The sequence below is a fragment of the Schistosoma haematobium genome, chromosome 1, assembly GCF_000699445.3.
Source record: "Schistosoma haematobium chromosome 1, whole genome shotgun sequence".
In the NCBI taxonomy this organism is placed as follows: Eukaryota; Metazoa; Platyhelminthes; class Trematoda; order Strigeidida; family Schistosomatidae; genus Schistosoma; species Schistosoma haematobium.
In genome coordinates, this window is record NC_067196.1 from 57,161,788 (window position 1) to 57,189,345 (window position 27,558).

General features: G+C 39.2%; 1 protein-coding gene across 2 annotated transcripts; it reads right to left on the reverse strand.

Moving 5' to 3' along the window:
- Nucleotides 1–11,564: 11,564 nt before the first annotated feature.
- GPATCH3_1 (G patch domain-containing protein 3) lies at nucleotides 11,565–17,794 on the reverse strand. Of its 2 annotated transcripts, XM_012940987.3 has the most exons (5): nucleotides 17,549–17,794; nucleotides 16,328–16,986; nucleotides 16,002–16,288; nucleotides 14,120–14,590; nucleotides 11,565–12,661 (listed from the first exon to the last, which is right to left on the reverse strand). In XM_012940987.3, exons 2-5 carry the CDS (start codon nucleotides 16,737–16,739, stop codon nucleotides 12,152–12,154), a joined length of 1,680 nt encoding a protein of 559 aa, XP_012796441.3. In that variant the 5' UTR covers nucleotides 16,740–16,986; nucleotides 17,549–17,794; the 3' UTR covers nucleotides 11,565–12,151. The 2 variants fall into 2 exon arrangements, with proteins under 2 accessions (XP_012796441.3, XP_051074587.1); XM_051209158.1 differs by having other exon boundaries at nucleotides 11,565–16,288; nucleotides 17,118–17,794.
- Between the last annotated feature and the right edge of the window lie 9,764 nt (nucleotides 17,795–27,558).

Consider the following 27,558-nt stretch of genomic DNA (forward strand, 5'->3'; position numbering starts at 1 on the left):
ACCGGATTCATAGAAGTACTTAATTCAGTGGTGGTAATATATAAAAGAAAGATTGTGTATAAGGATATAGTACAGCAAGAAAGAATTAGTTCGTAGAAAGAAAGATATGAAGCAATTTTAATCTCTTAGTTTAAGGGAAGATAGAGAGTGTATACACCGACGCCATTGTGATCGATTCTGAGCCATGTCACCCACAGTCTCCAACCATTGGTTACGAAAGTCACGCGGACCCCAACCAAGTAGTCTGCATCTACCAAAATGACTCAGACGAGAAGGAAGTGACTTCAAGCACTGATACAGTGTTTTGGTTTGGCCGCCCCTAACTTTCTTCCAGCCATCCCCAACTAATCAGCATTACAAGTCGTAGTAATCGGTGTTCAGGCATACGTAAAACGTGGCCCAACGATCTCAGTCGATGAAGATTCACAACCTCATCAACTGATTTACCATCATTTCCTAATACCCTGCGTCTAACCTCACTATTACTAACCCGGTGATCCCAGCAGACGCCAGCAATATTTCTAAGACATCTGTGGTCAAATACTAGTAGCTTACGAGTGTCTTCTACTCTTAATGGCCATGTTTCGCTGCCGTAAAGTAAAACAGAACGAACTGTCATGCAGTATACTCGTCCTTTTATTGATAGACGGATATCTCGCCTTCACCGCAGGTGACGTAAGTTGGCAAAAGCCAAACGAGCTTTTCGAATCCGTGCTGAGATTTCGTCAGACACCAACCCATTAGGGCTGATCAGACTTCAAGATAAGTGAAGTTGTCAACACATTCCACTACTTCACTCCCTATCCTTAGTTCAGGTGTTGACTCAGACCAGTCCTGAAGCAACAACTTGCATTTAGAGGGAGAGAAGCGCATTCCAAACATTCTGGCATTGTTGCTCAGTGCTACCAAAAGACCTTGCATTTTATCGGCATCTTCACCAAACAGAACTATGTCATCTGCGTATTCTAAGTCGATAAGTGGACCTCCTGGTAGGAGGTCAATTACTGAAAATCCAGTCGAAAAAAATGTTATTTCCATCAGTGGGACTATGATGAAATTGAACAAAAAAGGAAATGGTGGACAGCCCTGACAGACACTACTTGAGGTTATAAAAGCAGATGACAGTTCTCCATAAGCTCTCACTCGACTGGTACTGTTTGAGTAAAAAGCCTTCACAAGGTCTAGGTACTTCTGATGTACGCCTTTTAATGACAGACACTGTCACAGTACTTCTCAGTCCACAGAGTCAAATGCTGTTTTTAAGTCAAGAAAGACCACCATTGTTAGACGCCGACAAGCATATCTGTGTTCTAAAATCTGACTGATAGTGAATATGTGGTCGATGCAGCCACGACAAGGTCTGAAGTCAGCCTGATTTCCTCGTGTTTTCAGTTCACTAGTCTTTGTTAGGTGCCCGATAATTATTAAGGTCAGTATTTTAGATGCCATATTTGTTAAAATAATCCCTCTATGGTTATCACAGGATGATTGTGACCCTTTCTTATATATTGGGACAATCAGTGGTTGTGATCAGTCGGATAGAATTACGTCCAACTCCCAGATTTTAGCTAAAATATTAATCAACCTAATCGATAAGACTGGACCACCATCCTTAAAGACCCTTGGAGCGAATCCATTCGGACTAGTTGTTCTTCTTCGTTCCAGGTAAGCTGTAACTTTAATTTATTTTTATTAAATTAATAGAATCTTCTTTAGTGAATCATTTGTTCTCGGACACATAGCTTAAGCTTTTATTTTAGAAGAAAAAAGTACAAATAGGTAAACAACAATAATTTAAATGGTAAACATATGAACTTATTCCGTATGATCATCACAAATAAAATGTCATTAGTTCAACTGGCACAGAAAACTCAATAATAATTCTTTAATTAATTATGATGAGTAGCTAGAATCTATAAATAACTAAATAATTGTAATGATGAGAAAAAACAAACTTTTATAGTCAGTTAGATCTTGCGATACAGGTAAACAATCGTATATAGTTGTTAACAAACACAACAGAAATGAAATTCCTTTGTTTCTCTTTTTTTTTCTTTTTTCTTGAATAAATAAAACAAGGTCAACTGAATACTGGTCTGTCTATTCATAAAGAAAAAAAACAACTCTTAGTAAATGAAATTATAAGATATTTCTGAACATTACTTAGCTTCATTGTTACCACCTAACTAACAACCAGTTTTTAAATTGTATTGTTTTTATCATAATTCACATGTAAAGCATTAAATAGTATAGATTATTATCATTATAACTTATCTATGGAAAAGTGTATAATTAAATCTTCTAACATAACAAATCTATTGAAACAAACATAGAGAAAGTTAGAATATTAAGGTATAATAAAAACCTTATTCAATGTGTTGTCCTGAACAAAATATCACTATGTGAAATAACATCACTATTCATAAGTACATTTATTTTCATGTTTAATAGTGATTTTACAGTAAATAAAAAAATACGATAATTATCAGAAGGGGTTTTGTGGAGATTTAAGTAATTTCAATGGTTGAAATCATGAGTCAATTGAAGCTAGACCACCATGGAAAAAATTGGAAGCACTGGACGGCCATCTCGTCCAAGTATGGGACGCTTCAACAGTGCGCATCCACGGTCCTTCCCCCCGTGAGATTCGAACCCAGGACCTATCAGTCTCGAGCTCGAGCGCTTAACCATCAGACCACTGAGCCGGCATCCAATGGTGTTAATGTCTAACTTCAACCAATCCACGAAATTGTACCACCGTCACCACTGTCTTCAGTGAGCTGGGGGATCGTGGATGCGCACTGCTGAAGAGTCCCATACTAGGACGAAACGGCCGTCTAGTGCTTCCAGGTTTTCCATGGTGGTCTAGCTTCAATTGACTCATGATTTTAACTACTGAAAATACGATAAGTAACAAAAATTAAGAATTTCACGACATTTCAGGAAAGAAAAAATTGTGTTAACCATAGTAGATGCAAGCAAAATATAGTACTAGGAACAGCTTTAAAGATAAAGGCAAGTAATTACAATCCATCAATTAATAATAGTAATAATAATCACGTTCTCACTAATGCCCAGTTATCAGTTGGATTTTCTTTTTTAAGTTCCGATGAGAAACTATAATTCATGAAGTCAACAAATTCAAAATCGAGGCAGTTTACTACTTAGAATACTGGATAAAAATTGATCAATGTTCTTAACTGATTGCACCTTTTTTAATATTGTATCGTGTTATTTATGAGATGTGAAGTCATTGGTCTTGACTTCACAAGTTACGGGTGTTGAGACTCGAATCAGAATTAGACAGTTATCAAATGCTTTCTTACTTTTGATATTTCTTCAGTTGATATCTGTTTGTGATTAGGACTACATTCAAATCAGAGAAATTTTCACATACCACCTACTTGAATAAAATAAGGTAGATTAAATATATTGCATCATTTTGAATATACGTATTATTAATAGATTGTAAACATATAATTAATATATCCTAGAGGCATGTACATAGAACTTACCGGTAATCTCTGTTTTTTTTTATCGTAACAACAAGTTTTGATCCAACAAAATAAATCCCATAGATATTTTTTTTAGAAACCCCACGTTATTTCACCAAGAATCATATTCTTCTATTTCTGATCTTCATGTCACTAGTTTATTGTATCACAAACTATGACATGAATCTCTGAAACAGTCGTAAATAATTTGATATTACTGATATTTATTAATAATACATATTTTCTCAACAGATAACAGTAAACTAGAAAAAACCTTTTACTGATCATAAGTATCTTTGATCACTTTCTAAGGGCTTGACATGCATGGAAATTCCTCTGCGTCATATAATTATCAGTCCTAAGAATAATTCTACCAAAGAAGAAAGATTATCTTGTTCACTTAACTATTGATTGTTATATCAGTTAACTGTTCACATAATACAAACCTTTCCCTACTTCTCTGTAAAATTGTATTTCCTCTTATTTTAGAATAAAAAGTTTTATAACTCGTGGCCTGTGTGCCCTGTTAATGTATACGTAATGATACCGCCAAATAGACAGCAGTGAATTATCGGTCGGACCAACGACCAATGAGCAGTCTAGAGTCCTTATTGGTCCTGCTTCCAGCCTAGCCCAGCCAGTTAAGTCCGAAATACCAATCTCAGCCTCCGTAATATGAAACATTATATTTCAAACATACTGGATTTATATACCAACTAGACAGACCACATCGTATCATAAAATGGAAAATAACGTTTGTACAAGATTTAGCCTATTGTGGCTGTGAATGTGGGAGGTAGTAATGAATAGACAGGGCATAATTCAAGAATGGTAAATCGTATAATAATAGTTCATGGGTCAAAATAAAGCTCATAATAAGAGGGGCATGAATATGGATAGTTCAGTTATGTAACAATTATACGATTAAAAATGTACGCATAGTATTGGTCCATAAAGGGATCCCAAAAGTTACCATTCATTATGTTTACCTGGACCTAACAAAAGTCACCAACCACTATTACTACATCAGGGCACCTAGCTTTTCGGAGGTCGGAAAGCTTTCTGTAAAGCTCATCTCTTACATCATCTGAGCTATATTCAGTGGGAGAGTGGGCAGAGACGACGAAGAGACAACGACGAGTGTCCCCATCTTTCCGAGTCCTTACTGTTCCGTTCAGTCTGACAGTACACCAACGACTGTCTACTGGGATCCACTCTGAGAGCTAGTTCTGTCCTAGGACTCAATGCTACACCTACACAGGTGAGGCCACGGGAAGCAGGATCAAGGCTACTAGATACACGACGTGTGGATCAAGTTGGTTCTTTATTTTGACATGGTGAGGTCAAATGAATGACGCTACTCGGATACTGTATGTGCGTTTCGGAGACGCAGCAAACATCGATGGCGCAAGATTCTAAATTCCTGGCTTAGGAGGCTTGTCGTCCTATTTGGCAGTGTTCGGACGTTAAAAGCTCCTACGTGTAGTTAAGAGAGTGGTTTCAGGAGACCAGGAATGACGTTCCGCGTACTTGAATCGTTTTCCCTAGCAGTGCGAGGTGATAAACAGACGTGAGAAGGGTTAGTCGTGGAGATAAGAGAGGTATTAGGAGGTGTAGGAAGGATTTGAATTTAACCAACTTGGTCTCGTGTGCTGTTACGGGTATGAGGGCTGATGTCACTTCCCTGCTGCCCACACCGTGGAAGGGTATTTCTTGAGGAACCTGAAAAGGAAGTTGGATTAATGTTGGCCTTAACGACCTGGGAGCGTGACCGCAGAGCACAAGGGACAACTGCTTGGGGTCGGTCGCGCACGACTTTTTTGTGGGAGGTTTTTAACGTGTTAACTCCGTTCTTCAAAAGGCCTTACCGCTGGAGACGGAAATTCGTGAAGTAAGGTGAGGTGTGATATTTTCAGGGTCGACCTTTTCTAACCCCTTCCTTTCTTGTGGGAATGCAGCATCGCTACAGATGCTGGTTGCCCTTACTACTATTACACCCCTCTACAGTCAGCAGTATGACTTCGCCCACAGACCTGGAGTTGCTACTTTTAGTCTTACCGTTCTCCACCCGACCCGCCTGTCATGGTAGAACCTACAGGAACATATGTTCCAGCCAATATAGCTCGGTTGGGTCATCACGATAGGCAAGCCCGACCACCACATTAAGGTAGTAGCTATGGTCGGGCAAGGTTAAGTCAAAAGAACAGTTATGTGGATTTCCTCACGTACTTATGGGAAGCCGCGAACTAGAATTAATTAAATCTGAAAGGAATCATTTAACCACCAATCAAATTTGATGTAGATGATAATATGTCGTGAATTGATCGCACTTGAAGTTTTGGAAATCTGAGCATTGGCTCGATAGCTTAATTGCATCATGTCAGTTCTTAAATTTCTACCGCACGCTGAGCCATAGATGTTTTCTGTTGTGGAGTCTTAAACTAAAACACATCAGCTGTCTAGTGCTTTTGTTTTTTTTCGATAGCACTCCATATAATTAGAATTTGTGGTGAAAATCATCTTCGAAATGTATAAAATTACCGAAGTGGCTACTACTCACATTTTTATGGATAGATTAAGTGATATTCAGTAACCATTGAGTAATTATCAACATAAAAGTCTATCAAATATCTTTGTATCTTTGCGACAGACTAATTTTTGAAACAAATACCACAATATCCTCGTTAAACCTATTAAATGAAGACATGTAAGCATACATCTACTGGTAAACTATATTCTACGTAAAGATCTATTCAGTAAAATCATTTTTAACCTATATAATTGTGCTAAAAAAGCATTGAATTTAGTTGGTGATAAGCGAATATTAATTTGTATGTTGCGACAAAATCTTCGTTTAGACTAGATTGCAGATGAGTATTAATATGTATGTATTATGAAAGGTGCTTTTTGATAAACAATATGTTGCGAATTAGAAAAACCTATGGGCAAAGTATTATTATTTTTTTCAACATAATCCACCAGACTACTTTCATTTCAAACTAATGAGCTGCTGGTTAATATTAAGTATTGTTTCTTCATTCAGTTCATTTTTACTTGTTAACCTTTTCACTCAACCTTTAATATTCGGTTTTGAACTCCCCTAACTTCCTCAATCAAGTGAAATTGTAGGAAACCTACAACAAACTAAATAAGAACTTTCGTCTAAATTTGAACGAATAGTTTCACAATATTTGGGCGCCGAGTTAATTTGAGACATTAAACTGTATAAATCTCGAATAATGACATGTTCAATATATATATATCAATAGCCTACGTAGTAGGATGCTTAATAAAATAACACTAAATTCCGAACGATAGTTTAGTATACCTTCTGTGATTAATTATTAGCTTATACACCAATTGTGGTTACGCTAGGAGAATATATAATATTTACGATTTCTTTGACTTTAGCTTTTTGTTTTTTATAATCCAGAAGCATTAGATTTATTACTGTTTATCTATTTACAAATATTAAGTGAATATTTAAGCTGAAATTACATCGACCAGTGGAGATAAGAAATGAACTTTTCCTTCCGGCTTGTGTAAAACGGAAAGTTGCACGCTGTTAACTTTATTACTTGTAAGTAGTTAATGACTTTAGGGAAAGTTTTTTTCATGAAAATTGATTAGTAAATGAATAGATCTATCACTTTTTTTAACTAAATAACATATAAACAATATTTCAGTCTGTTATAAATGATCCGTTTGAGCGAATAACAAGGATTACACCGTAGAGGTAGTGATATATGAATTAAGTCAGCTATAGAATTAGGAAAAAACACTTACCAACAACACATGAAATCATGTTGTTTTCTAACTTACTATTGAAATTCGAATAATGAATTTGATTATCCTTTATGTTTGCAGAATATAGTCGCTGAATAACAGTAATTTCCCCACCTTGTGTAAATACTGAAAACTTTCTCGATTTTATACAACGCAGATTATTTGAGTGGTTAATAATCCTTTGGCTATAATTTAATCATTGTATTTTAAGTTCTTAAAATATTATATCATAATTTTGCTGCTGCTCATACTACTAGAAGGATAATTAATCCATATGGATTTCTTAGGTTACTGAAATTACGAATTCCGTTATCAACAAAATATTAACAGTTCCATACGACTGAATTTGAAGGTATTTTTCAGTGTTGATATAATGACACTTGTTTTAACGGTGATTGTTAATTTCATGCGTCTAACGAAAATTGCAACACATTTATTTTGATACCTAGTGTCGAAATCTTCGTTTCTAGTTATTAATTCCAAGATAATGTTATTCAAGTCCATGGATCCCGAATATAGAAAACATTTGCACTAGACGGTACAGAGAAACGCCCCCAAATGCCCTGGTATGGCCGAGAGTGGGGTGGGCCCGCCCTCCCTCTCGAAATGCTCTCACATGGCCACGCGTATACAACCTCTGCCAGGGAAGTCCTACCCAATGTCTTCTCGTGGCGGGGTGTTGTTTACGAAATTGAGAGGACGAAAAGCGAATGTCCGGCGCTTTAACCGGACTCTAAACCGATGTTGCACATGGGCTCGAGTATCTTGCGGGAACAAATGGCGTATGAACCAATCGTTGGTCACCGGCTAACATAGGACTGCATCTCCTCACGATGCTCCACTGCCTTGTGGGTCAGACTTCAGGTCAAAGGCTCGGGGTGTTGCCCTCTAAGAAAACTACCTGCTTCGGTCTGGGCACCCGGGCAGTATCACAGCCCACACACAAACAGAATGAAATGACGATACTTACGGAAAATACTATTCTTGCTTCGATTAACAGTCAGACGATTCACATTATTATTATTGTTGTTGTTATTATTATTATTATTTACTACGTCATTTATTCACTCTCTTTTATTCCCACTTTATGTATCCTTATTTTTCGACCTATACAGCAGCTCGCCTATGGTGGAAACTCGGTTCTATCTAAATGTTCTCGAGTCACTGACCGGTTGAAAATTGAATGCTACCACCAAATACGAATACTGAAGCAGTTTTTCCGAAACTACGTGCACCATTCAAACTGGCTGCCTTCAAAGTTTGCACAATTATGCAGGTCAGACAACAGATAGGGCTGGCTCTGTCTTTAGAAAGTCTCAATATCGACGTTTGTTGTCTATCCGAGACCCGTATTCAAAACTCTAGTGAAGTACTGCAAATTCACTCTCCATCTCTCGCTTCAAAAAGCTTGTTTTACGTGCGCTTAGCCTGAGACCCTGTGGCATTTTCTTCTGGTCTTGCTGGCACTGATGTCGCACTAAGCGCTAGAGCTGAGACAGCACTAATCGATTGGATCCCCCATTAACAGTCGGTTATGTGCTGTTAGATTAGAGAGTTCCATCAAAGTGAGAAGAAATCGGCGTGAGAAACGATGTCTTTTCGTCATCTCCGCCTATGCCCCGACAGATTGCAGCCCGCATGCAATCAAGGATGAATCTTACCACCAGTTAATCGTTCTTCTCCAGTAATACTAGCCGGAGACTTGAATGCTCAGGTCGGGCGTCTAGGCACAGAAGAGAGTCGTTTAGGTGGCCGATGGGAACTTGTTGGTCGCAGGACAGATAACGGGGACCGTCTACTGCAACTGTGCACAGACCACAACCTGTTTCTGACTAGCACTAACTTTCGGCACAGTCATCGCCGATGTGCCACCTGGCGTCCTCCCTCTGCATCTCAAGCCTGGACTCAGATTGATCACATCGCCATCAGCTACCTCAGGCGTGGTTGTGTACAAGACTACCGCTCCTTTTGGAGTACCTATCTGGACTCTGATCATGCCCTGGTCTGCTCCGATCTCACCATACTTTTCAGTGGCCAACGAAGTGACCGCCACCAAAGGATTGATGTCAGCAAGTTGGTTGCAACTTCTGTTGCAAGTAAGTATCGAACCGAGCTAGCTTCTAGGCTAGCTACCATTCCACCGAAAAGTATAGATGAGCATTGATTGCAACTACATGACGCCATCAAAATGGCGAGTAAAGCCACTTGCGGCTTCGTGAAACATCCCCCTAATAAGCACTGGGTTTCTTCAGGCTTCATACAACTCATCGAAGCCCGTTGGTCTACTCCGGGTGGCCGTGAGTTTGACCACAAACAAAGGTTGTTACGTAATGAAATTGGACAAAGCCTGCGTAAGGACCAAGAAGCCTGGTGGTCGAGGCGTGCTAATCAGCAGCTGCATCTGGTAACTACCGGAAGCTCTTCCAACTCATCCGAGACACTGGCAGAAAGAAGTCTGGTGTGAGCGAAACAATCTGCGAGGATGACGGGATGCCAATCACTAACACCCATCGACGTCTTGGACGATGGGCAGAATTTTTCGAAGGGCAGTTCAACTGGCCTGCTGCTCCGGCAACATCGGTCGGACCGTTCTGCCCTCCATGGCCGGTGACGACTGATTCACCAAATGAGGTGGAAGTCCGCAGGGAACTTCAACTCTTGAAGCGCTACAAACCACCTGGCCCAGATGACTTACCTCCGGTCCTTTTAAAAGATGGTGGTGACTTTCTGATTAAGGAACTGACGACGTTGTTTACAAAAGTCTGAGAACTAGAGAGTGTACCAACGTCATGGAATGAGTCGATAGTTGTCCCTATCTTTAAAAAGGGTTCACATTGTTCCTGTAACAACTATCGGGGGATAAGTCTACTTCCGATTGCGTCCAAGCTATTGACTTCCGTCATACTTCGTAGGTTGTTCGAAACCCGAGAAAGATTGACTCGCGAGAAGCAGGCTGGGTTTCGTTCTGGTCGAGGATATACTGATCATATCTTCACCCTATGCCAAATGTTAGAACACCGCCAAACTTATCAAAGGCCAACAATCGTAGTGTTTCTTGACATCAGGGCTGCCTTCGATTCGTTGGATAGGACTGTTCTCTGGGATAGTCTATTGAAGAAGGGTGTGCCTGAGAAGTTTATTAACATCTTAAAGGTCTTATATACAAACACCTCAGGCAGAGTGAGGACATACAACCACCTCTCTCCATTGTTCCATTCGAGCAGTGGGGTTAGACACGGTTGCTCAGTCTCACCATTCCTCTTCAATTTTGCCATCGACGACATTCTGGAAACAGCCTTGATGGATGTAAGTAATGGCAGTGTGGATCTGTTGACTGGAGAAAGACTTCTCGACCTTGAGTATGCGGATGATATTGTCTTACTGTGCGATAATGCCCAAGTCAGTTGGCAATCAGAGTCCGTAAGTATGGTATGTGCTTTGCACCTTCGAAGTGCAAAGTACTTCTACAAGACTGGCAGGATTCTAACCCTGTACTCACCCTGGATGGTAAGCAGATAGAAGTAGTCGAGAAGTTCGTGTATCTAGGTAGTTGCATAAGTGCTGGTGGTGGCGTGAGTGATGAGGTTGATTCACGTATAATGAAAGCCAGAGCGTCTTATGTCAATCTGGGCCACCTTTGGCGCCTTCGTGATGTCAGTTTGGCTGTAAAAGGTCGGATCTACAACGCGTCGGTGAGAGCAGTTTTGCTCTATGCTTGTGAATCCTGGCCTCTCCGAGTTGAGAATGTTAGACGACTCTCTGTGTTTGATCATCGCTGTCTCTGAAGGATTGCTGACATCCAGTGGCAACACCATATTAGTAATGCAGAGGTTCGGCATCGTGTGTTCGGGCGCAGAGACGATAATCCAATTGGTGTCACCATCTTGAAACACCGACTTCGGTGGCTTGGATATGTTCTACGAATGTCGTCCCAGAGAATTCCACGCTGTGGATTGTTTGCCGACGCTGGGACTGGTTGGAAAAAGCGGAGAGGTGGTCAGTGTGCGACATGGTGTCGGGGTATGAAAGAAAGCTGCAAGGGGTTGACTTCTGTTGGTCCTTCACGACTCCCTGGCTGGGGTCCGAGAGATGGTGAGACACAGTGGCTAGAGACGTTATCAGATATGGCTCAGAATAGAAGCCAGTGGCGATCCTGCTGTAACCTTCTTTTACTTTCTTCATAAAAAGTGGTTGTATCTTCCCTAACTGAAAGAATTCTTCTGTTTGTACCTTTCCGTTTCCCCCATTATTACCATTATTATTATTATTATTATTATTATTATTATTATTATTATTATTATTATTACACCACCTTACACTAATCTATTCGTTATTGTCCTTTTTTTCTTTCTCTTCGAATTCTCATTGTCTTGCGTGGCGTATATATATTTGGTGCCCTCTCGTACCAATATTTATGTGTTCAAATAAAATAAGCAGAGAAACAGTAGATGCTTCAAGTTGACGCGAGGTATATACATTAACACGTACAATCATACATTCAGACCACACTGTAGTGCGATGTCATATATCGTTAAAACTATACGGTTCACTTCTATTATTACCTACTATTTTGATCTTGGCTGAATGATCAAACGTGATAATCAGTATACACCTATGACAAAAACTAGGAAGTAAGTAGTTAAATACTAACTAATAAAATGTCGCTATATTATAAAAACGTCAGGCGTTAGCTTCATTAGAACAAAATAAAAATCGAAAATACGACTAATACAACAACAGATTAGGATTTTATTTTAAGCATAAAGAATGCAAGATAAAATATAAAACTATGAAATCACAAAAATCTCTGAATTATACACATTGAATTACGACAGAATATATATACATAAGGTTTAAATACATTGAAAAAACTATGATGGATTTAAGTAACCACCAGATACAAAAGAAATACCCTCTTTAGATAGATTACTGTAAGTGTTCAAAATAATGGTACGGTTTTTAATTGGAAGTCTCTCATATAAAGGTTTGGAGGATAACGGATGATCCAATGATTCTTCTCTATCATTTAACCACTTTACGACCATCCCAGGATCATTACGTCTCAAAATACTGGGAGAAAAACCAAGCCCACTACGATGAGCAACAGTCTGCGGAGAATCAAACACAGATCGGATATATACAGATTTTGTTGCGTGTCTTATTTTACAGGAGTTTGATCCCCCACTGAATAACTGCTTGTTAGAACTGCGTGAGATTCGCTCCCCGTAGTAACCAAGACCCTTCCGAACTCTGGGTGGAAGACTACCTTCACAAGTTATAGGAACTTTTATCCCCGAAGAAACTCTAGGATGACCTCTTTTAGCTCCGAGTCCAGTACCTGGAATCCAACCCATCCGTTTTAATAGTTGACCACCATAACCCTACCGAAAACGTTTAGGAGAGTAGGAAAACTCAACATAATTTACTGGTGACAAATTTAAACAAATAGACTGTAAACACAACATTTTTCCACATTCTTACCGCATCCTTTTTTTTAAGTTCCTACTTACTTACGCCTGTTACCCCTCGTGGAGGAGGATTTCGTTTTTGTTTTGTGGAAACAGTAAACGGTCATTGTTATACGGAGCTAGGTAAGTAGAAACACAACCAACAGTGTGGTTTCAAATAATTTATGACAAAATTACACTTCCAAACCAAGACTTAATACTAATTGTAAACAATCTCAATTTACAACCTAAACACGATATATGATGCGCTACACAACATGATATACCTTTTGTCGATAGTAGTTAATAATCAACTCATATATTTAACGTTCACTTTAGCTGAACAGTAGAGAATCGAAATGCATTCAAAGGTAGATTATTAGCACTTAATGAGTCACCTTATCTAAAAGTGGATCCCTAATTAACTATTTCATCGATAATATCGCTGATTATAATCTCTGTTGTAAGTCATACCCGGTAAGTCTAAACATATATTTATTATTGACTGAACTTGCTTTCAAGTACTCGGTTTTAGACAACACGTTTATGAGGGCTAGAGATACTACACAGATATCTAAACCGAAGTTGGTAGATTGAGGCTTGGATCGGTGATCCATTGGTTTCCCAATCTCAAAGCTACTACTTTATACAAATATTATCATTTTTCCATATTTTTGCCACTTACTAATTTAGAAATACTAAAACCCTAGCAAACACTAGATGACAAGAGACGAATCATATACAAAACGTCTTCATGAAGGCACATAATAATGAAATTTAAAATTAATAATCATTCCAAAAAGCAAAACGAAGACCCAAATAAGAGAGACTCTCAGTTTCGATTGTAGAGCATATCAGCTACTTTAGATCGATCGAAAAGGTACTTCAGTCTGTACCAACATGTATGTGGATTATAACTTGACCCAAATACCTTTCATCCGATTATACTATTTCAACCAAACTAAAATTTGGACCGCAATATAAGTCAATTGAACAGGTTTCAATATAGTGAAAATTCCCATTTTGCCATTTGGTAAATAAAGAAGGAACGAATTGAGCGAAGAGATTTCTTTTCAATTAGTTTTTCATCATGGCTCTACACTAATATATATACAGGTTTCACTGTTAAAACATACTACCAAATCTCGACGCGACTTATATAACCCCCCTATCTTACTTAAGTACCTTAACAGTGAGCAATGAAAGGATACAGCAAATTTCCTGGTATTCCCAGCCTGTAACTGACATTTCATTTTACAAATTAGTCTGTTTGAGTAGTCAAGTAGTCTTCCAGTGATTTTTTGTACCTCGTTTCTAACAGAAATATATGCTTGAAAATTTCACAAAAGAATATTTATTAGACTAAAAACTAAAAGGACCAAGAAGACTCACTTTGGTAATTACTTCGCTGGTAAAAAGGGCATACGGATTATGTGCAAGGTCTTGAACACGAATAGATTCCCTTTCTCGATTTATATCAATAAGTTCAGCTGTATCTCTATCTCCACCCTGAAATCCATTTGGACATGGACCCGTACCAATGCCAGTTGGTGTTTCATATGGCTGCATGTCTATATCCCAATCGAAAGATGAGGGTTCGTCAAAAATTTCTTCTTTTCTTAGTGGGTCTAACTTCTCCCAAGTACGTTGATCAGTGTGGAAAACTAGGCCAGATCCACCCTTTTCCCAAACAAGTTCAATTTTACTTTCATACTTTAACTGTGCCTTGTTCCCTCTGTCTAAATTGTACGGGTCGTCATGTAATGCTTCGAAACGATCCCATTCTTCTGGGATATCATCCTCATCCTCAAAACTAACTGGGTCTGAAACTAATTCTAAAACATTACTGGAGGGTGCACGACGCTAAAACAGAGTTTTTAAATTTAAATTACTAAAATTGAGTGAAAAACTAAGTATAAAGAATTAAACAAATTTTTGCTATAGCGAATGGTGTGAAGCTTCTAGAAGCACATCCAAAGACATTCCTATCATGAAGAGACTTTAATTACTCTTAAGATAGTTAGTAGTGAAACAGAAAGTATTCATTACAGAGACCACTACGTTAGCGTTAAAATAAGGAAAAAACAAAAACTGAATACAGAATAACTCTAAAATCTATAGAAAAATGACACATTTTACGTTATTGTGACTATATGAGTCCCGCTGAACCAAAAGCCACATTAATGTAAGCACGATTCCGAATGCTGTCCCTTTAACTGTTGAAACAGCGACAACTTTTTATAGACAATGATGAACTGTGTAAGTTATTGTTTTTATGAACCCTATTTGATTTACTGTTACAGAAATCAGCGTGTGTTGAACAAACAACCAAAATATTACAAACTACTTGTATGCGCATTTCTCAACCACATCTGTAGAGGGGTTACATAGAAGTTCTAAGGTGAGATTTGAAATTAAGACTCCATTGTTAAGATTTTACATCTTACACCACTATGTCAGGTCTACTCATGGAATTCGAAACTCTTGATTTTAAACACTACATTGGTCAAACAAATTTTTATACAGTCATCACAAACAAATCTTTGTATCTTTCTACAATTCATGTCTAAGCCGCTTCTAATCCTCGCCCCCGTCGATCCAGGGTAACCGCAAAACATCTTCGAACTTCACTTAGTTAGAATGAGGTTACAAGGTTTTATTGCTAAACCAAATCAATAACCAAGTGGATGTTCTTATACATCAAAACCCTAATTGTGTGGTGATGGCAACATATGATGGTCTAAAACAAAAGCGTTTTTTACCTATGGCTCAAGTCAAGCACTTAAAATTCTGATTTACAGAAATTTAGATGTATTCAAGGTGATCACTTAATTTTTTGAGCCTACCACTATGTATGTTGAATACAAATGTTGATATAAATGAAGTGTTAGTCAGTTGTCTACTCAAGTCAATTAAACAACGAACATGAGATTATAAAGGGTACATACAATAAACTATCCGTGGAAATTTACCATCTGAAATTCTTCAATTAGTACAAAGAATTTATAGCAACAAAACTAACAGTCCACTACCTACAGAAAGTTGAATACGCACTTCTGTGTAGTCGCAACTTTTACTGATGGAAACAGCTATTAAACTGAAGAGCAATAACATGCCGACGTTGAATATTCTATCAATATGATTTGTAAACTTCTATGGGATGTAAGTTTTAGAATCGCGTAACAATTTACAAATCCTTAGCGAACACCTTACAGGAGCTTTCAGTAGACCGAAAAATATTTCACACACATCACACAATGTGAATCTAACATACCTTATTGGGAATATAAGAATTACAGACGACACCACATTCAAAGTCAGCATTATTTGATTCCGAAAATTGAAACCTTTCATCCCCTGTACTTAAACTTTCATAAATGAAAGGAACTGCGCCATATTTGCGGCTCTTAGCTTGAGTAGAGAAGTCTAAATTAAGCTTGGAAATAATTGAACTCTCCAGTTTACACTCTTTGATCAGACTGAAAAAGTACTGAGTAGGTGTCCCGACGTTCCCACGAGGCATCCATGATAGTGGTCTGAACTCAGGTAAACAGCTAAATTCTACAAAAATATAATTAATATAAACGAATTGTCACTTACGTTCCACAGTTGCATGGTCTAATAAATGTAAGGTACATTTCAATTCTAAAGGCACATCGTCATTCTCATTAGGCCAATTAAGACCACTGTATAAACGAAAAAGCTCTTTGATATATTTTCCGTAGATAGAGAAAATAGCACAGCACGTTGCTTTGCTTTTGGCAACTAGTTTGATGGACTTAAGGAACTTGGTTCCATCTATTTCAGTAGTTGGTTCTATACCCACGATATCTGGTCTGTGACGATAGTGAAAACATGAAAATTTAGATGACTCAACGAATTGTGAGAAAAAATTCCTTAAATTAGAAGCGTGGTAAAACTTAGGTATGCCGGAAATCAATAGAAGTTTAGTATCTTCTGCGGAAATTGAACAGGAATCACTAATGTTGTTAGGATAACTCGCATTCAACATCGGATTCCGCAAAGTCGACTTACGGAACTCTCTTGAAAACAGAAGTGTTTTCAGCTTGTGTTGATGAGCGTAATAACAAAAATATCGATAACCAGATTCAAGATATTTTTACGTCTCCGGTCTTTGATTGGGCATACTGTTTGCTAGAAGGAACTGGTGAGCTTTAGGACTTTCGGGATCTGTTTTTGAACTGTATACGTTTCTTGTCTAGGGAGAGGTATATTTCTTATTTCAGTCTCATGGAGACCTAAAAAGATGAAAACATGAGTTAATAATAGGAGTGGTCGAGAAATGCGGCACTAACATAAATGTTATGGTTGCTTTTTTATAGTATCCCAATGTTTTTTAAATACGCGAATGCATTTTCCTTATTATTACCTGTCAAAATGCAACCAGTCGTCAAGTTCACATATTTCTATCGTTGGCTAAACGACAAGGCTGACTGACATGCACGTCGTAACCTTGAAGTCACCAACTCGTTTCTGACTGGTTCGGGAGCATTCTTTAGGTTAACCATGACATTTTTTAAAGAAACGGCAGATAATATCAGTATTTCTTTCCGTAATGAAACACATAGTTTACAGTTTCCAACCGTAAAAACGTATGACATAAAAAATCCTTGTATACTGTGTGAGGCATTTGAAGTGCATTGATAGATGTATTTCATTACCAGAAGAAACTTGTCATTTGATTCTTATAACGTTCGGAATCAATAAAAATACATATGGTGGAACAAAAATGTGAAGCTAAGACGATGCTTGAAATAATAAAGTATACCTGCTTTTAAGGCAGACTGTGTGCTAAAGTACCTAATATAGTTCAATGAGTAACCGAGTGTCTAAACAAATTAGAGGCGAGACTCTAATTTAGCGACGACCTTTGAACGAATCTTAAATGACCTTGACAATTATTAGCCAATCAGAAGACAGTTAGTATAAAGTGAGAATATATTGTATGTAAGTAATGAATTCCAGTGGATATTCTTCTTTTACATGATTTAAAAACTTGTTAAGGTTTGATAAAGGTTCAGAGGCTCTGAATTCATAATGCATATGGTATAGAAGCTCGTCCATAGGGTCAGTGGTGAGGGTTGTAGCCTAGGGTTAGTGTTGTAGCGGTAAATAAATCCCTAAAATAAATAGCATTAAGTTTTCGAAATTGGATGCTGACCATATGTTTTAGTGGACTCATCTAGCTGAAGGCGCTCGGTCAGGCATCCGCACCAGATCACGTGTGGTAACGCCGTGCTCAACATCAACCGCAATCGCTAGCCAGATTAGATCAGAGAATTCCGATATATTGGTCATCGCCAAATATACTCTTCCGATCTCCTCGACTCTGTCTTTTGATTTCTCTTGGTGGGAACGAAATATATTAGAAGGTGTTACTGGTAGAAGCGTTGTCAAACACTGAATACCTGTGACATCATCATTGGTGAACCCGACGTGATCTGGTACACCTAATTGCAACTGTGAGTCTGTTCCTTTTTGGGATTTTTATATATCATTGCCTTATTTTTTATTTTTTTTAAACATTGTGATTTTTTTTCGTGTTTTTTCTTGGATATATATATATTTTCCCCTCGTTCATTATCGTACTTCATACTTCATCATGACTGAACAGACACCTAAAGTACTCAAGCTTAAGACTTTGTCCCCACCTTCGTTTCAACTGATGCCTTTCTGGCCCGACAACATCGAAGCCTGGTTTTGCTACGCAGAAGCCGACTTCTCCGAGCACGGCGTGATCGACACACGTGCACAATTCCTCGCAGTAGTCAAGGCACTACCGCGCGAATTCAACAGGTACGTAACACCTAGTATGTTTACTAGTGATGTTTCCGATCCTTACGAAATCTTAAAACGCTCGATTCTTAAACGAGGAGACCTAACCGATCGACAAAGGTTAGATCAACTCTTCAATAACATCGACCTGCAACACGGTTCTGCGACGGACATGTTGCAACGGATGAGAGAGGTAATAGGCCCAAGAACTTTCGACGAAGGTCTATTCAAACAACTCTTCTTGTCAAAACTTCCCCAACAGGTGCAAGCAGTTCTGGTCTCGTTCCAGAACAACGCCTTAGACGAGCTAGCTGCATCTGCCGACCGCATTCTAGAAATTACGAAACCTTCTACTACCGAGGTATTTTCAGTCAAAGAAAAGCCTCACACGACTCAGAATGATATAACCGACTTATGTCACACACTCACGCGTTATCTTAGTCTTCGTACCGACCGTAAGAGATCGCGCACACCACGTAGAAGCATTTCTCGTAAGCGATCTGTCTCTAGACCACGAGAGACAGATAACTCCGACTGGTGCTGGTATCATAACCAGTATGGAAAGTTTCCCAGAAATTGCAGAAAACCCTGCAATTTTCCCAACACGAAACCGACTGATTCGAAAAGCAATTCGGGAAACTTCCAAGCCAGCACGCGTTAACGGCAACCGTAGCCGGCGAACAAAGCCGTCTGTTATTCGTCACAGATGTGACAACGAGAGTTCGCTACCTCGTCGACACTGGCGCAGAAGTTAGCGTTCTCCCAGCAAATCCTAACGACCGACTACACGAATCGACCCTAAACTTACAGGCGGCAAACGGAAAACCGATCGCTACGTATGGCAAAAGGTACGTTTACCTTAACGTGGGTTTACGCAAACCCATACACTGGATTTTCGTTGTTGCAGATGTTTCTATACCAATCATTGGTATGGACCTTCTACAACACCACAATCTGATCATCGATACGCGCAAACGGAGGCTAGTAGACGGAAACACTAATTTGTCCGTTTGCGTAACTTCTTTTACTAGTTGTAGAGTATCCCCAGTCACAGTTAAACATATGATAGACCCACTCTATCAACCACTACTCGATAAGTACCCTGGGATACAACAAACTCAACCGAAACTACCGTGTGTAACCAGCAACGTTACACATCACATCACGACTACAGGACCACCTGTATTCTCTAAAGCACGACGACTAGCTCCTGAAAAGCTAAGGTTAGCGAAAAACGAATTCGATCACATGATAGACTTAGGGATCATACGACCGTCAAGTAGCCCATATGCATCTCCGTTGCACATGGTCCCTAAAAAGGACAGCAACGATTGGCGTCCAACTGGTGACTATCGGCGATTGAACGCGAAAACCATTCCCGATCGTTACCCGTTGCCTCACATTCACGATTTGACAGCTACCTTGAAAGGTACAACTGTCTTTTCGAAAATCGACTTGGTTAAAGCGTATAACCAAATCCCTATGGCTACTGACGACATACCGAAAACAGCTATCATAACTCCTTTCGGACTCTATGAATTTTTGCGAATGCCTTTCGGTCTAAGGAATGCTGCTCAAACATTCCAAAGATTCATAGACGACGTTTTCCGAGGTCTCAACTTCGTACACGCGTATGTTGATGACTGTCTAATCGCAAGTCCGGACAGAGAAACACATCTCAAGCATCTGGATCTTGTTTTCGAACGATTACAAAAACATGGCATTACTGTAAACGTTCAGAAATGCCAATTCGGAACCGACTCGTTAGACTTTCTGGGACACACTATCGATGCTCAAGGCATTCGACCTCTTAGGACCAAAGTGGCGGCCATTCTGGATTACCCAGAACCGACCACCGTCAAGCAATTACGCACGTTCAACGGCCTCGTAAGTTTCTATAGACGTTTCATACCGAAATGCGCATTACTTATGAAACCTCTTACCGACCAACTTCGTGGAAATGCGAAATTCATTAATTTGGACGACACCGCACGAAAAGCATTCTCCACAGTTAAGGAACTGATTGCTAAAGCAACAATGCTCGCACATCAGGACACCCGAGCACCCATTAGCATCGCAGTAGACGCATCCGACTCAGCAATCGGAGGAGTCTTACAACAATGGGTTAACAACTCCTGGCAACCCTTGGCATTTTTCTCTAGAAGGTTGCTAGACACCGAATCGAGGTACAGCACATTCGGTAGGGAACTCCTAGCTATGTATTGTGCTGTACGGCATTTCCAACACTATATCGAAGGCCGTGAATTCACTCTTTTCACGGACCATAAACCGCTCACTTTCTCGTTAAGCTCTCCTTCTGACAAGTACTCTCCCCGTGAGTCTCGACAACTGGACTACATTTCGCAGTTTACTTCAGATATTCAACACATCTCTGGAGCAAACAATGTAGTTGCAGACGCTTTATCTCGCATAACTTCCTTGAACAGTTTCCAAGGAATCGACCTTCTTAAACTCGCCGAGCTTCAAAAAGAAGACAGTGATCTTCAGCACGAGTTATCGTCCACAACACTTAAACTACGCATCAAACAGATGGGAACAGGTAAGGAAACCTTACTTTGTGACACATCTACAGGTAGGGATCGCCCAATCGTGCCGAAAATTTATCGACGCAATGTCTTCAACACATTGCACAAACTTTCTCATCCAGATGTTCGTAAAACCATCAAGCTCATAGCAGAAAGGTTTTGCTGGCCTGATATGAATAAAAACGTGAGGGAGTGGGCACGCTCCTGTGTAAGCTGCCAAAAATCTAAGGTTATCAGACACAATAAATGTCCCTTAGGCTCGTTTAAAACTCCCGATGCTCGTTTCGACCATGTTCATCTGGATTTAGTAGGACCTTTACCAGATTCAAATGGATACTCTTATCTCTTAACCTGCGTAGACCGTTTCACTCGATGGCCAGAAGCAGTACCTATCAAGGACATCACTGCTGAAACAGTGGCCCGCACCTTCGTCGAACGATGGGTAGCAAACTTCGGCTGCCCTTCAACCATCACTACAGACCGCGGACGTCAGTTTGAATCTGAACTTTTCCGTCGTCTGACCACACTTTTATGAATCACTCGCTTCCGAACGACTGCCTACCACCCACAAGCAAACGGGTTAGTAGAACGTTTTCACCGACAACTAAAAGCTTCACTATCAGCTGCAAACGTTTCATAATGGACCGACGCTCTTCCACTCGTCTTACTAGGTATCCGCAATGCAGTGAAAGCTGACATTGGATACACTGCGGCTCAACTCGTTTATGGAACGACACTTCGACTTCCAGGAGAATTCGTGGATCCTTCATCCTCTTCAATGAACATGGATCTAACCTCCTACGCGAACAGGCTTACAAACGCAATGCGTTCAGTTAAACCTGCTTCCACTCGACCTCAATCAACTGATGTTTTCGTTCAACCTGACTTACGATATAGTACACACGTTTTCATTCGTCGAGACTCGCATCGACGACCATTCGAATCAGCATACGAAGGACCCTTCAAAGTTCTTCAACGTGAATCTAAGTACTATATAGTCGATAAGAACGGAACAAACGATAGCATCAGCATCGATCGCTTAAAAGCAGCGTATTTAGAAGGAAATCCTATCCACGTCGATTTTCCTTCGGTACAATCGAACGACACGACTCCGACACTTACAATACCTCATCCGACAGCCAACACACACGATGATACTTCGACAGTACCCGAAAATAAACTTAAAACGACGCTTTCTGGAAGAAGGGTGAGATTTCCAGAACATTTAAACGACTATTGCACGTAAGGCACTTCTCGACATTTTATATTATTTTTTTTTAAAAAAAAACAATTTTAATATGCTTATATATTTTTATTTCTATTTAAAAAAAAACAATTTTTTTAACGCTATTACGTGTTCATGAGTTTATTTTCCATTTTTTTCTCTGACATTGTGCTTTTACACACATACGAGTGTATTTCGACATGCACTTACATTTTCTTTTTCTTTTCCAGGACGGCTGGAAAAGAACGATGACGTTTATGAGGATCCGAAATTTTCATTGTACATTTTCTTTTTTACTATGTTGAACCTCCGTCCCATATAGTAAAGAAAGACGACCAGACGCTGCTAAATTTAGTAAGCTATCAGAAGAGTGTTTACCAACGACAAACTCGTTGGGTTTAAACTTCTGGCTGGCCACGTCTTAGGGTCGTCACTGCCCAACTAGGGGGGAGTGATCTGTAGCGGTAAATAAATCCACAAAATAAATAGCTCTGTAAGTTTTCGACATTGGATGCTGACCATATGTTTTAGTGGACTCATCTAGCTGAAGGCGCTCGGTCAGGCATCCGCACCAGATCACGTGTGGTAACGCCGTGCTCAACATCAACCGCAATCGCTAGCCAGATTAGATCAGAGAATTCCGATATATTGGTCATCGCCAAATATACTCTTCCGATCTCCTCGACTCTGTCTTTTGATTTCTCTTGGTGGGAACGAAATATATTAGAAGGTGTTACTGGTAGAAGCGTTGTCAAACACTGAATACCTGTGACATCATCAGTGTTAAGGTTGGGTTAGGGTGCTAACATGCGATCAGTTTACAACGGATTTAAGAGGGTAGGGTTAAGGGTTATGGTTAGTGTCAGGGTGGGGTTGTAGCCTGTCAATAAACACCTCTTCTCCAAAATCCGATGTAAACCGATCGCATGTTAGCACCCTAACCTTAACCTAACCCTAAACCCTAATCTAACCCTAACCTTAACCTAACCCTAATCTAACCCTAACCTTAACCCTAAACCCTAACCTTAATTTAACCCTAAACCCTAACCTAACCCTAAATCCTAATCTAACCCTAAACCCTAACCTTAACCCCAACCCCTAACCTTAACCTAACCCTTAACCCCAAACCCTATGGACGAGTTTCTATACAATATGCATTATGAATTCAGAACTTATGAGCCTTTATCAAACCTCAACAAGTTTTGAAATCATGTAAAAGAAGAATATCCACTGTAATTCATTACTTTCTTGTAATATATTTTTACTTTATACTGTCTTCTGATTGGCTAATAATTGAAATTGCTCAAACGCTTCTCATTGGCTCGTCGCTAAATTAGAGTCTCGCCAAAAATTGGATAGTATTTTCCCATTCCAACCCTTCTGCTAGATTTTATTCCAGGTTTCTCAAGTTTGTAAACAGAGGGTTGACGAAGCAATGCATTATAACTGATGTCGGTTTCTAATGAAAACCACCACCCTCATTTGTACACTCAACATAGAACTCCAGCACTACTCATAATACAACTTCCTAACCTTTTCTAAAATATAACCAATGCCATATGATGATGATAACTACGAGGTGATAACCCGAATTATGAACATTATCCCGACTCTCAATATGTAAACTTGAACTTTTTCCTTTACTAAAAAAATCATTTGGCATGAGCGTTGATTGATCAGATCAAAGTTGTTATTCCAATGTTATTTTATTGCGTCTTGTTGTTAATTGTTTGCAACTATGCAGCTTATCCTCATTGACTGATAAGTCACTCCGGTTCATCAGTATGTCGTACTTTCACATCGCACCAATAATATCATGGCGGAATGGAGTCATTTAAAAGATTTTTTACGTCCGCATGGACGCTCCAAGAGGTTTTGAGGAACCACACGAGTTTTGGTACGAATGTTTCCGTATTCTAATGCAGGAGATCCCACTAGGAACTTAGACGTTCATTAACAACATAAAATAAATTGTCCGTAAATATATTAAGCCCTTCATATTTGAGCTTCGTGATTGAGTAACTGAGTCTAACGATTCATTAGTGTGTACAGCTTGGGATCAGGAAGTATAGTTTAACGTTTTGTTAAAATAGGATAGTTTCGGTGAAACGAAACGTAAGGCTTGATGTCAATTCTTAAATTCTAACATTTACATCACGAATTCCAGATACTCATTGTAATCTGTGTATCAACATGACCTCTTTACTCTGTCCTATCGCAGACTAAGGGAGATCTAATATTGATGTACAGAATACTGAGAAATGATTTCGGACCTAACTTACTCTCTCTCTCTTTCTTCCCACTAGATCGGGACACCTCAGAGGACATAGCAGGCGAGTAGAAAAGCCAAGAACGAACAAAATACCCGTGGCATACAGGTTTTCACACCGAGTCATCAATACTTGGAACCTGCTGCCTGAAGCAGTGGTATCCGCACCTTCAATTGACTCTTTCAAGAGAAGACTGGACACTCACAGAAGCATACTAGAAAAGGAATAACATAGGCCGTAGGCCTTCTGTCCTTACTACACAAATCTGAAATCTGAATCTGAATTCCATACAGATCCCATTTGATAGATCGGAATTGTTTAGCCACCAGAATTTTATGATTTCCAATTACAGTTTTTTTCAAATTGAGATGCATTTTTTTAGATATTGAAACGTCACTCAATGCTCTCAGTACAGTATAGTTAAAACACCAAATATGTTACGAACCATCAATAAAAGCGCAGCGTATAGTTTGAAATTAGATTTCAGATTCAGATTCAGATTTGTGTAGTAAGGACAGAAGGCCTACGGCCTATGTTATTCCTTTTCTAGTATGCTTCTGTGAGTGTCCAGTCTTCTCTTGAAAGAGTCAATTGAAGGTGCGGATACCACTGCTTCAGGCAGCAGGTTCCAAGTATTGATGACTCGGTGTGAAAACCTGTATGCCACGGGTATTTTGTTCGTTCTTGGCTTTTCTACTCGCCTGCTATGTCCTCTGAGGTGTCCCGATCTAGTGGGAAGAGAGAGAGAGAGTAAGTTAGGTCCGAAATCATTTCTCAGTATTCTGTACATCAATATTAGATCTCCCCTTAGTCTGCGATAGGACAGAGTAAAGAGGTTCAGTTTTTCAAGCCGCTCTTTATATGATAAACCCCGGAGTTCCGGAATTGCACGCGTAGCTGCCCTCTGTACCTTTTCTAGTATGTCTGAGTCGCCTTTTAAACAGGGGCTTGCAGCCTGAACACAGTTCTCTAACTTAGTTCTCACTAAGGATGTGTATAATGTGGTGAACATGGTAGTATCAAGCTTAGTGAATGTCCTTTTTAAAGCCCAGAGGGTTCGAAACCCCTTAACTGAGACCTCCCGGCAATGGGCCGTCGTCTTAAGATCATTGCTCACTGTCACCCCTAGGTCCTTATGAGACCGGACTACGGGTAATGACACATCCCCTATGTTGTACGTATTAACCTTTGAATCCCCCAAGTGCATGTAGACACACTTTTCCGAGTTGATAGGCATTAGCCACTCTTTAGACCAGTTTATCATATTATTTAAGTCCGCCTGAAGAGTAAATGCGTCTTTGTCTCCAGTTATAACTCGCCAAATTTTTACATCGTCAGCGTATAATAACATTGGAGACTGTACTATACTTGTAAGATCATTAACGTACATTATAAAAAGTAAAGGACCTAGGACGGAACCTTGGGGTACTCCACTAAGTACTGGTCTCCAGATGGAGTTAAATGTACAATCTTTATCCTTAAGAATTATAAGTCGGTTGACCTTTATTAATTCTCGTTACTAGTATTCTCAGCGTTGCTATGCACAGCCGTTTTCAAGTCATGAAATAATATATGTTCAATAGTTTTCTGTTTCTTGCAAGTGCATGTATGCACTTATCCTGAGGGATATGTGTTTCTTTGATGATATAGTGGAGGCTATTTTTATAACCAGTATCCATTAGCACACATCAAGGCAGTCTAACTAATTCATTTGGATCAGTTCGGAGTTCAAGGTGGTAACTCTTGCTACATATTGTTCTTCGGCATCGGCGATTTTTGGTAATAGGAGTGTCAATGACTTGAGCACCACTTAAAATTCGTTAAAATAGAGAAGAAACTGTACTGATAAATCGATTTTCAAAGTAGACAGTTCTGTATGTCTTCCGCTTTTGATGCGGAACCGATTAGTTTTAATGGAAACACCTAGCTGAATGTTTTCGGTCACGCGTCCGCACCAGATCATGAGCGGGTACACCATACAACGCTTCTTCTCAGACCATTAGCCAGCTTAGATCTAACGCTTCTCGACACATCGGTAGCCTTTCGAATATAATGTCGGGTCTCTTTGCTTCTGACCTCTGATTCGACTGGGTTGGCATACTTTGATCATAACGGAGTCACTGACATGGGCGTTGTCAAACTCCAGATACTTGTTGCATTTTCATGTGCTTTATTTTATTGTTCTGACCGACAGACAGCATTTATGATGACGTCCATTGATGTTGTTGGCCATATTGTGCGCTCTAATTGCGATGTTTCTGTCATCCCTTTTAACATCATCAGCAACTATTTGAGGAGAGAGCAGTTACTTTACCATTGCTATGTTGTTTAAAGTTCCTTAAGTGTCGACACCTAAAATAGGAGTACGAAGTGAATTAGTTGAATGTACCGATCTCGTTACTAACCTTCGAATTTTAGTAGTGTTGATTGAATAAAGTTTGGCTATCAACACAAATTATAATAATAATTTAAGAAAACATATGAATAATTAAAACAACCCATAGTGTCATTGAATAAGAAAAAGAGAATTCAGCGAAGAAAATTTTCTTTTCGACGAAATCATTTACTTAAGCTGTACATTCGTATATATAGTTATATGGAAAATGTATGTCTATAGAAGGATAGAAAGGGTTGTATCACAAAAAATGGATTCGACAATAAATTACAAATGAGGTTAACGTACTAATCAAGGGTAAGGAAGAACAAAATTTAAGGGTCAGATAATAGTCCAATTGACAGATTGACAGATATGAAGAAAAACGACAAAACAACAAAGGTCATAATAATAAACTGAATGATAATCAAGAAAACTTGTAAAAGGTAATAATAATAAATGATTAAAGTTTAAAGTGCAAAATAGTAATTTAAAAATATGGATAATAATAAAAGTGCATTAGGAAAGAAAAAAACAACCTAGCAACATACCCATTAAGGCCAAGGAAGGATAAGAGGCTGGACAAATCGTTTCTGCACGCAAAGTTCAGGCTTTAGTTT

What these genes read in the sequence shown, in the direction of transcription:
- GPATCH3_1 (XM_012940987.3), bottom strand. Translation starts at nt 16,739, where the DNA reads ATGTTGAATGCGAGTTATCCTAACAACATTAGTGATTCCTGTTCAATT. An exon ending in AGACCATGCAACTGTGGAAC is followed by an intron (nt 16,289 to 16,327) that starts GTAAGTGACAAT and finishes ATATTTTTGTAG; the next exon opens with AATTTAGCTGTTTACCTGAG. An exon ending in CCAGCGAAGTAATTACCAAA is followed by an intron (nt 12,662 to 14,119) that starts GTGAGTCTTCTT and finishes CGTTTTCGGTAG; the next exon opens with GGTTATGGTGGTCAACTATT.